This window comes from Trematomus bernacchii, unplaced genomic scaffold (genome assembly GCF_902827165.1).
Source record: "Trematomus bernacchii unplaced genomic scaffold, fTreBer1.1, whole genome shotgun sequence".
Taxonomy (NCBI): domain Eukaryota; kingdom Metazoa; phylum Chordata; class Actinopteri; order Perciformes; family Nototheniidae; genus Trematomus; species Trematomus bernacchii.
Genome location: NW_022987903.1, coordinates 933 through 12500, shown reverse-complemented (window position 1 = coordinate 12500; position 11568 = coordinate 933). Strand labels below are relative to the sequence as shown.

The window sequence follows — 11568 nt, the reverse complement described above, 5'->3', positions numbered from 1 at the left end:
TGATGTAGTGCTTCCAGTTGTTGACGCTGTGTTTCCAGTTGTTGACGCTGTGTTTCCAGTTGTTGACGTAGTGTTTCCAGTTGTTGATGTAGTGCTTCCAGTTGTTGATGTAGTGCTTTCAGTTGTTGACGCTGTGTTTCCAGTTGTTGACGTAGTGCTTCCAGTTGTTGACGCTGTGTTTCCAGTTGTTGACGTAGTGCTTCCAGTTGTTGACGTAGTGTTTCCAGTTGTTGACGTAGTGCTTCCAGTTGTTGACGCTGTGTTTCCAGTTGTTGACGTAGTGCTTCCAGTTGTTGACGCTGTGTTTCCAGTTGTTGACGTAGTGCTTCCAGTTGTTGACGTAGTGTTTCCAGTTGTTGATGTAGTGCTTCCTGTGGCCTGTACTACGAAGCAGGATGTGCGGTTAGAGAGTTAACTTCAGGTTAACTCTTGAGTTAGAGAGGTGTTGGAGAAATACTGTTTTCTCCACTCTCTGGGTTTGTTTGAATGCACTGATATCATGTGTGGCTCTGAACTGTGTACGGCCTTGCAGCTGCCTCTTTATGATAGGGGAAGGCAGGGCATTTCAGGTTGTTGATCTTTATGAGGAGACAGGCACATACTTGATGTTTCCTACATATCTCACTTCTGAAAGAAGTCCAGAAGTCACAGATAACCCATCGCAGATGACCCGACTTTCCGACACCCGCGGCTGATAATAGTGCCACCTCGATTTAGGACTTCGTTGTTATCTATCTCCGTATTTTGGACTATATAAGCCTGATGTTTTTTGCTGCTCCATTGAGCAACATACCCCATGTGTGTGAGTTAACCCATATCCTTTGTATGTGATTTAACTCTGCTCCTTCTTGCAAGAATAAACTAGAACCTGATTATTGATTCTCAACCTGGTGTTGAGTTATATTTTCCTAACAAGAGGTTAACTCTGGGTTAGAGAGGTAACTTCAGGTTAACTCTAGGTTTCCGGTCCTACGACGCTGGTTCTCTTCGTAGATCTCCATTGTAACTTATGCTGAACACCAATCCTGCTCCGGAGCAGGATTGGTGTTCAGCATAAGTTCCAGATAAGAGATCAAATCAGTGAAAGCACCGCCCGCTGACCAATCAGAGCTCCGTGTGCGGAGTTTAAAGCTATCAAGTCATATTACAGGATAGAGGAAATACAGAAAAACTGCCGTTGCAGGAAAGACGGCCGGCAAAAATCACCTGACTGTGTGAACGTGAAAATGAATAGAATATCCCCTCCCATCTTCAGAGCAATCTGACTATTATAACATTAGCGTTAAAGGTGGGGTAGGTAAGTTTGAGAAACCGGCTCGAGATCGCTAGAATTAGAAAATACACAACCGGAGAAAATCTGCCACTTCCTTACAGAGCCCCTCCTCCAACACACACGAACGCGCACATGACCAATGAGGGCACGAGATAAGTTTGTGCCCAGATGGAAGGCTGACAGGCAGGTAGGCCATCCAGTTATTTTAGCCGGGCCGGCTCAGATGATTGGTCGTGCTTTTTACAGTACTACAGCTTCCACAGATGATATTTATTTATGGATTTTTTATTGTCAAAGCACTTCAGATATTCATTGCTATCGGGATGTTAAGAGCATTCCATGGAATATAACAAAAAGTGTATCTCGAGCCGGTTTCTCAAACTTACCTACCCCACCTTTAAGAAAGCTTACTTAAATATCTGCCACGACATAAGTAACCGGATCAGAGTAACATTAAGTACAGTCCGCGGCACTGTGAGTGCAGACGTCGATGTGTCCCATTATCATTCATATCATATCACATCATAATGTATCATATATCTCCTTATCTGAGTCAGCTGAGCCGTATCTGGCCGTGCAACACTCACAGTGTCACATACTGTATGCAGAAGTATTATTTTAAGCAACACATTAAGTTGACGAAACACTGGAGTCAAATGTAATTAAAGTCAGATCGTGTCTTAGACGGGGCAGTGATATCATAAACCTGTTAATGTACGCATTCAAACACTTTCTCTGTTACCAGCTGTATTCACCTTGCAGGTGCAGCTATGTGGCTTTGATCCTGGATAAAGTGTTAAGTCATGGATGTTTAAAGTTTAACTTCTTCAATTCAGGAAGTATGACGCTGCGCTGTCAGTACGCTTGTCCATGTTTGTGATTGGTCAAATGTTGCTAACCCCGCCCCTTTCATGTGAAGGCGCACTTAGCCGGACAGAGAAACCCTGGCTTGAGTTACTGAGTTGATAACCAGCGCCGTAGGACCGCTTAGCGAGATCTCTTTGTTAGGGTTAGTTAAGATAACTCAGAGAGATCTGGGTCTGTTGGACTGGCTTCAGAGTACAGGCCTCTGGGTCTGTTGGACTGGCTTCAGAGTACAGGCCTCTGGGTCTGTTGGACTGGCTTCAGAGTACAGTCCTCTGGGTCTGTTGGACTGGCTTCAGAGTACAGGCCACTGGGTCTGTTGGACTGGCTTCAGAGTACAGGCCTCTGGGTCTGTTGGACTGGCTTCAGAGTACAGGCCTCTGGGTCTGTTGGACTGGCTTCAGAGTACAGGCCTCTGGGTCTGTTGGACTGGCTTCAGAGTACAGGCCTCTGGGTCTGTTGGACTGGCTTCAGAGTACAGGCCTCTGGGTCTGTTGGACTGGCTTCAGAGTACAGGCCTCTGGGTCTGTTGGACTGGCTTCAGAGTACAGGCTCTGGGTCTGTTGACTGGCTTCAGAGTACAGGCCTCTGGTCTGTTGGACTGGCTTCAGAGTACAGGCCTCTGGTCTGTTGGACTGGCTTCAGAGTACAGGCCTCTGGGTCTGTTGGACTGGCTTTCAGAGTACAGTCCTCTGGGTCTGTTGGACTGGCTTCAGAGTACAGTCTCTGGGTCTGTTGGACTGGCTTCAGAGTACAGGCCTCTGGTCTGTTGGACTGGCTTCAGAGTACAGGCCTCTGGGTCTGTTGGACTGGCTTCAGAGTACAGGCCTCTGGGTCTGTTGGACTGGCTTCAGAGTACAGGCCTCTGGGTCTGTTGGACTGGCTTCAGAGTACAGGCCACTGTTGTTGACGTTGTGTTTCCAGTTGTTGATGTAGTGTTTCCAGTTGTTGACGTAGTGTTATCTGTTGTTGACGTAGTGTTATCTGTTGTTGACGCTGTGCTTCCTGTTGTTGACGGTGTGCTTCCTGTTGTTGACGCTGTGCTTCCTGTTGTTGACGCTGTGCTTCCTGTTGTTGTTTCAGAACCGGCCCCAGCAGCGCCCCGACGCTGGTCAGCTGTTGGTCGATACCAAGTTCTCGTTCCCGGTTCTGTTCCCGTATTCCCCGTCAGCACTGAGCCTGGAGACGCTGCTCATCCCGGCCTCGCTCGGACTCGACTTCCTCAGCAGAGTCTGAGCCGATAAACATATTAATATCTTTATTAATATTTATCTACACAGCCACGGGCTTTAGCTTTAATATCATGATCGTCTCTTCTTTTATATTTCTGTGTCTTTCTATCTTTCTGCTCAATTCTGAACCCACTACACTCATTATTAACACTCTGAGGAACTACACTCATTATTAACACTCTGATGAACTACACTCATTATTAACACTCTGAGGAACTACACTCATTAACACTAGTTATGAAGCTGGTTAGAGTTTTATTTCTTCCCTGATGATTATTAATAATGTATTTTCTAAAGATCTCCTCACAGATTTACAGTGAAGTTTAAATTCTAAATGTTTTCTGAATGAAGCTCTGAGATTTATTGTGAAATGATTGATGATTCCTGTCCTCCGTCTCTTCAGACGTTAATAAAATATGTTTTCTGCAAAAACCCAACTCTACATTTACTTTAATTTCACAACAAAATCTAAATAGTTTTTTATTGATGATTCTGATTTCAGACGCGTCTTATTGGACGCTGAGCGGATCGAGAGAGAGCTTTCATTATACTTTTGATACGGTGTTAATAAATCAATAAATCAGCAGGTATTGGGTCTGGTGGAGGGGGGGGGGGTGAACAGTTTAATCCATTTAACTTTAAATAATTCTGTCTTTTCACCACAGAAACTATATTCAGTTTTATTTTTAGTCTAATCTGAGTGGAATGGAATAAACTTTTAAATATAAAAAACTAAATTCACATCAGACGTGTTTTATGAACAGAAACGTAAAACAGGTTTGATATTATTTGACAAACAGTCGAAGTGAACCGTTATTTCCTGTGTTGCACCGACAGATTATAATACAGTATGTAACCTGAATATAACAATGAGCTCTTCAGTCTCCGGCGTGAGAGCGGCACACGAGAGGATTCCCAGAGACCTCAACCCTCCATCAGTTACTGACTGTGGTTACCTGCAGGCAGGTGGTACACACACCTGTTACACACACACCATGGTCCATGTTATATATAGTTTATTTGATATATTTGAGTGCCTGGCTGCTATGTTTCAGAGGGATCTTTGTGAGGATGAGCGGCGGACAGGAAGAGGAAGTGGTGACAAGTCATTTCTGAAACCTCTCTGCTGCACGGCTGCAACACCTCCTGCAGAACACACACACACACACATATATTACATATACACGTAACATGTTTACAGGTAAGCAGATATACAGGTAAACCGCAGTATGTCTGAAGCTGAAACACCGGGCTCTCTGTTTCCTCAGAAATCAGATCTTCATGACGTCATAAATGTGTCAAACTGTAGAGGATGCTAATGAACAGCTGGCTGTGGCTAACAGAAGTCCTCATAATGTACAGAAGTCTATGAGAAGTCCTCATAATGTACAGAAGTCTATGAGAAGTCCTCATAATGTACAGAAGTATATGAGAAGTCCTCATAATGTACAGAAGTCTATGAGAAGTCCTCATAATGTACAGAAGTCTATGAGAAGTCCTCATAATGTACAGAAGTCTATGAGAAGTCCTCATAATGTACAGAAGTCTATGAGAAGTCCTCATAATGTATAGAAGTCTATGAGACGTCCTCATAATGTACAGAAGTCTATGAGAAGTCCTCATAATGTATAGAAGTCTAGAAGTCCTCATAATGTACAGAAGTCTATGAGAAGTCCTCATAATGTACAGAAGTCTATGAGACGTCCTCATAATGTACAGAAGTCTATGAGAAGTCCTCATAATGTATAGAAGTCTAGAAGTCCTCATAATGTATAGAAGTCTATGAGAAGTCCTCATAATGTATAGAAGTCTATGAGAAGTCCTCATAATGTATAGAAGTATATGAGAAGTCCTCATAATGTATAGAAGTCTAGAAGAAGTCCTCATAATGTATAGAAGTCTATGAGAAGTCCTCATAATGTATAGAAGTATATGAGAAGTCCTCATAATGTACAGAAGTCTATGAGAAGTCCTCATAATGTATAGAAGTATATGAGAAGTCCTCATAATGTATAGAAGTCTGAGAAGTCCTCATAATGTACAGAAGTCTATGAGAAGTCCTCATAATGTACAGAAGTCTATGAGAAGTCCTCATAATGTATAGAAGTCTATGAGACGTCCTCATAATGTACAGAAGTCTATGAGAAGTCCTCATAATGTATAGAAGTCTAGAAGTCCTCATAATGTACAGAAGTCTATGAGAAGTCCTCATAATGTACAGAAGTCTATGAGACGTCCTCATAATGTACAGAAGTCTAGAAGTCCTCATAATGTATAGAAGTCTATGAGAAGTCCTCATAATGTATAGAAGTATATGAGAAGTCCTCATAACGTATAGAAGTATATGAGAAGTCCTCATAATGTATAGAAGTCTAGAAGAAGTCCTCATAATGTATAGAAGTCTATGAGAAGTCCTCATAATGTATAGAAGTATATGAGAAGTCCTCATAATGTACAGAAGTCTATGAGAAGTCCTCATAATGTATAGAAGTATATGAGAAGTCCTCATAATGTATAGAAGTCTATGAGAAGTCCTCATAATGTACAGAAGTCTATGAGAAGTCCTCATAATGTACAGAAGTCTATGAGAAGTCCTCATAATGTATAGAAGTATATGAGAAGTCCTCATAATGTACAGAAGTCTATGAGAAGTCCTCATAATGTATAGAAGTCCTCATAATGTATAGAAGTCTATGAGAAGTCCTCATAATGTATAGAAGTCTATGAGAAGTCCTCATAATGTATAGAAGTCTATGAGAAGTCCTCATATTGTACAGAAGTCTATGAGAAGTCCTCATAATGTACAGAAGTCTATGAGAAGTCCTCATAATGTACAGAAGTCTGTGAGAAGTCCTCATAATGTATAGAAGTCTATGAGGAAATGTTAACATCAGTGTTTAGACTTTATATCTCCACATCTCTGCATCTGAAAGGTCATGGATCATCAGAGAGGTCATGGCAGAGGTGGGGACTCGAGTCACATGACTTGACTCGAGTCAGACTTGACTCGAGTCCGACTCGAGTCGCACATTTTTTGACTTGAGACTTGCTTGACTAACATTGATAAAAGACTTGACTTGACTTTGACTTGGTATTCATTACTTGAGACTTGACCTAAGCTTGAGACAGACGACTTGAAAGGACTTGACTTTTTAAAATTAAATATTTGCGTTTGTTTTTGTAGTGAGATATTACGTTTAGTTTGTTCGAAAAACGTGATTGGGTGATTATAGCGCCGTGCGCGCAAACCTGGCAACCCACTAGACGGCAGGAGTGTCAGTTAACATGGCAGCGGCTAGCGTTACTCCACAAATAGTGAAGTTTGGATTCAAGGATTATGTTGTGTTTGTTTGTAGAAGTGCATCATTCCTTGATTTATTGTAAAATGAATCTGAACTTTGATCTGTTATGATGATAAACTGAAGCCATTTCTAAATTAACCCAATTAACTGAGTTTTAAATCGTCCTACTTAGTTTATAAGGAAATGATGAAGAGGAACAAATGAAATGATTTGAAAATGATATCTATGTAGGTGCTGACGCTGTTGGCGGTTCTAGTGTTAACAGACATTTAAATTAAATATGTGTAATGGCAAATTCCATTTATGATTTTCTTACCTGGAATTCTGCCTTTTTGAACAGACTGACTGAGTCCTAGCTATACTGAGTCCTAGCTATACTGAGTCCTAGCTATACTGAGTCCTAGCTATACTGAGTCCTAGCTATACTGAGTCCTAGCTATACTGAGTCCTAGCTATATGGAGTCCTAGCTATACTGAGTCCTAGCTATATTGAGTCCTAGCTATATTGAGTCCTAGCTATATTGAGTCCTAGCTATACTGAGTCCTAGCTATATTGAGTCCTAGCTATATTGAGTCCTAGCTATATGGAGTCCTAGCTATATGGAGTCCTAGCTATATTGAGTCCTAGCTATATTGAGTCCTAGCTATATTGAGTCCTAGCTATACTGAGTCCTAGCTATACTGAGTCCTAGCTATATTGAGTCCTAGCTATATTGAGTCCTAGCTATATTGAGTCCTAGCTATATTGAGTCCTAGCTATATGGAGTCCTAGCTATATGGAGTCCTAGCTATATGGAGTCCTAGCTATATGGAGTCCTAGCTATACTGAGTCCTAGCTATATTGAGTCCTAGCTATATTGAGTCCTAGCTATACTGAGTCCTAGCTATTGTCTGCAGTTCTAGGGTTAATATGAATCTAATATGATTGTCATCGGTCTAAATTAGATTTCAAATGATTAACTGTGTATGTAATGAAGATCATAGTGTGGGTTAAATCCATTTTCATAACTACTGTCTTTTAACTGATTTAAATACGGAAACTGGGGTTACTCATCAGAATTTCATATGACTTGACTTGACTTGCTTGACCTGAGCAATGACTTGACTTGACTTGCTTGACCTGAGCAATGACTTGACTTGACTTGCTTGACTCTCACCACAGTGACTTGGGACTTGCTTGATACTTGTAGGTCAAGACTTGAAACTTGCTCATGACTTGCACATGTAGGACTTACTCCCACCTCTGGGTCATGGATCATCAGAGAGGTCATGGATCATCATCAGAGAGGTCATGGATCATCATCAGAGAGGTCATGGATCATCAGAGAGGTCATGGATCATCATCAGAGAGGTCATGATCTCTGGATGGGTTCTGGATGGGTTCTGATGGTTCTGATGGTTCTGATGATCTGCAGATTGAGAAGTTTCCTGAGAACAGAGTGTTTCTCTGGGTGTTGAGCAGGAAGTGTGAAAACTCTGAGATGTTTTTCTGATTTACATCCTGAGAGTAACCGCTGCTTCCTGTCGCTGAACAATATACTGAGCGCAGAGAGGCACCAACCTCAGAGGGGGGGTCTGCTCAGAGAGACTCATATACATAGATCTGCAGAGAGGCACCAACCTCAGAGGGGGGGTCTGCTCAGAGAGACTCATATACACAGATCTGCAGAGACAGTGTTCAGATATATTCAGCAGAGTTTGTTGGAGTTCATCCCGGACCCTTCTGGTTCTGGTCTTGCTGGTTCTGGTCTTGCTGGTTCAGGTCTTGCTGATTCTGGTTCTGGTCTTGCTGGTTCTGGTTCTGGTCTTGCTGGTTCAGGTCTTGCTGGTTCTGGTTCTGGTCTTGCTGGTTCTGGTCTTGCTGGTTCTGGTTCTGGTCTTGCTGGTTCAGGTCTTGCTGGTTCTGGTTCAGGTCTTGCTGGTTCTGGTTCTGGTCTTGCTGGTTCAGGTCTTGCTGGTTCTGGTTCTGGTTATTTGGTGTCCTGGAGCCCCGATGGTACGGGTCCTGGTCCTGGTTCTGGTCCTCGCGGCGGCGGCTCAGGCTCTCAGCGGAGACGGAGACGGAGACGGAGACTCAGGTCAGAAACACTTTGCAAACTCATGAAATCCTTAGTTAAAATATTTCTAAATAAAATACATAAAAGGTCAAAGACTGTAAACATGTTGAGAACATCTGAAACAAGGCGTTAGGGGTCCTACCTTTTTAGGGGTAAAAGTATCAAATACACAGTATTATCAATACTTCTGTATACTTAACGTACTAAAAGTCCTCATATTTCTTATTTCATTAAATATAAATATGAATGGACTGATGGTCAAGATTATATGAATACGTTAAATACAATCATAAAACATGAATGCTGACTGATGTTTTTTAATATCATTATTCATTTATGTGTGTTTTACATCATATATATATATATACAGTAAATATACAGTAAATAAATATACTGTACTCCTAACTGAGTTCATGTTAAACTCTACAGGTCACTAACGCCTAATATTATATTTAATATCTAAATCTAATATTATTATATTATTTATTATATTATATTTTTTATATTATATTATATGTTGTACATTACATTATATCTGTCCCACCTATAAAGAAAATATATAAATATATATAACAATATATATATATATATAAACAATATATATATAACAATATTATATATATATATATATAACAATACTATATATATATATATATATATTGTTATATATATATATATATATTGTTATATATATATTGTTATATATATAATATATGATGTTATATCTCATGAAGGGGTGGTGTGCTCCTCCCACCTCCTGCTGTCCGGCTGCAGTCTGAGCTGTCAGCTGGGGGGGGGGGGGAGGTGAGGATGATGAAGATGAAGAGGCTTTGGAGAAAATGAGCGTCTGGTGAATATTTCATATTAATAATAAGGAGTTTATTTCAAAATGACAGCTCTCTTCTGATTGGTTCACAGAAAGTGTGTGTGTGTGTGTGTGTGTGTGTGTGTGTGTGTGTGTGTGTGTGTGTGTGTGTGTGTGTGTGTGTGTGTGTGTGTGTGTGTGTGTGTGTGTGGGTGTGTGTGTGTGTGTGTGTGTGTGTGTGTAGTTACACAGATGTCAGCAGTGGGTCCAGCTGTTACAATGTCTCCGGCCCCCCCCCCCCCTGGTCTCCCCCCCCCTCCTGAACCCAGTGATCCAGTACAGAGTGACTCTGCTCCTGAGGGGGGGGGGCAGCCGCAGCCGGACCCTGGACCTGAAGACCGTCGGTGAGACACCATCATTTATAGAAATATATGTATATATATACATTTATATATATATTCATACACACTGTTAATACTGCTCACAGGCTGCTGTGTATATCTAATCTTGAGCAGGAACACATGTATTTACTGAGTACATATCTGACATTAAGGATTAAACACATTTGTGCATTCTTTAATGCAAACCGGTCAAGACCACTGACGGAAGTAGTTTTGAAAAGTAATAAGTGGTTCTGTCTTTCACATGTAGGATTCAACCCCCCTTGGGTTGATTAGTTTTCAAATGAACAGACACTCGAGTCATTCATTTGTCGTGATATCATAATTGTGGGATTTCTATTGCATCCACTTCATCTGCAACGAACAACGCCAACGCAATTTCCGCATTTGCAAACCGAGTCAAGCCGACTCCGAGCTGTCCGACTTCAGGCGAGCTTTTTGAGACCGCCCTCGGCTGCAATCGGCTATTCTCGTCTACTTTGGAGGCGAGACGCAGCTCGTCTCAAAGGAGCCTCTATGGATATAGAATAGAATGGGAGGGATGAAACCCTCTTCAAGGGTCTCACATGCAGAGCACACAGTGACATTTGTTCTCTGCATTTAACCCATCCTAGTGCCAGGAGCAGGGATAGTGAGGTGGGCTGAAGATCGGAAGGTTGTGAGTTCAAATCCCGCCAGGAACACCACCATTAGTGCGCCCTTGAGTAAGGCACTTAGTCCTCAGTTACTCCAGGGAGAATGTCCCTGTAATCGGTCACGGAGCGTCCACACAGCAGCGTTAAAAAAATCTTGGATGTGGGCGTATCTGAAGCTTGGGGATTTTTTGCGAACAACCAATCACATGAATCTCCCGCCCGGGACATACGAAGCAAAAAAGCCAGAAGTAAAGTGGATATAAACTCCCCAAACAGATGAAAACATACCACTGTCTCTGCCACCTCCCTCCATGCCTGGCTCCTCCGGTTTGTATCCCGGTAGGTCTGGTCATAAAGCATCGGGTGATTCCCTACCGCTAATTTCTCCTCCATTTTTTGGAATATGAGGAAATGACCTGTGGTATGTCTCTCCCAGCATACACGCCGTTTGATTGGCTAGAGCTTGAACTGCCAGATTTGCGTACACAGGATTTGATTGGCTGCCGCTTCCACCTCAGCCTCAAAAGTTGAACATTGTTCAACTTTGAATCCTGAAAATCCTGAAAATCTCCGCTCTGCTTCCCACAATGCATTCCGGCGAAAAGTGAGGGAAAGTGACGTCACCCCATTCAAAGTGAATGGGCAGAAGCGTTTCAAGATTTTTTTAACGCTGCTGTGTGGACGGTCCTCACTGTAAGTCGCTTTGGATGAAAGCGTCAGCTAAATGAAATGTAATAATAGGAGCAGTGGGCAGCTATTGTACAGTGTATATATAACTCCGTGAAGCCAGGCTTCCCCTGTTTTTTCGGATTGTAGTTATAATTTAAATAAATAAATAAAAACACTTTGTTTTGTTTCGATAATTCTCCTTTGCTGTGTGTTGCTGCCGGCCCGTCTCTCCCCCATTCTCATTGAGTATTTTACAAAGAGTGAAACAGCGTCCCCTCTAGATGTTATGGTGAAACAGTAGATTGCATTCACTGTTGCGAGAGGAGGCCA

At 42.0% G+C, this 11568-nt stretch overlaps 2 protein-coding genes across 3 annotated transcripts in view; both read left to right on the top strand.

Annotated features, from left to right (window-relative positions):
* Positions 1-3802, top strand: part of myo5b (myosin VB) — a 45608-nt gene extending 41806 nt beyond the window's left edge. For both annotated transcript variants that reach the window (XM_034114686.1, XM_034114687.1), the window contains exon 39: positions 3221-3802. In XM_034114686.1, the coding sequence (XP_033970577.1) occupies positions 3221-3373 (153 nt within the window). In that variant the 3' untranslated portion in view covers positions 3374-3802. The remainder of the gene's footprint in view (positions 1-3220) is intronic.
* Positions 3803-4238: 436 nt separating this feature from the next.
* Positions 4239-9546, top strand: LOC117470128. The gene is made up of 3 exons (XM_034114693.1): positions 4239-4331; positions 8221-8749; positions 9463-9546. The coding sequence occupies exons 1-3, from the start codon at positions 4239-4241 to the stop codon at positions 9534-9536; spliced, it is 696 nt and encodes a 231-aa protein (XP_033970584.1). The 3' UTR covers positions 9537-9546.
* Positions 9547-11568: the final 2022 nt, after the last annotated feature.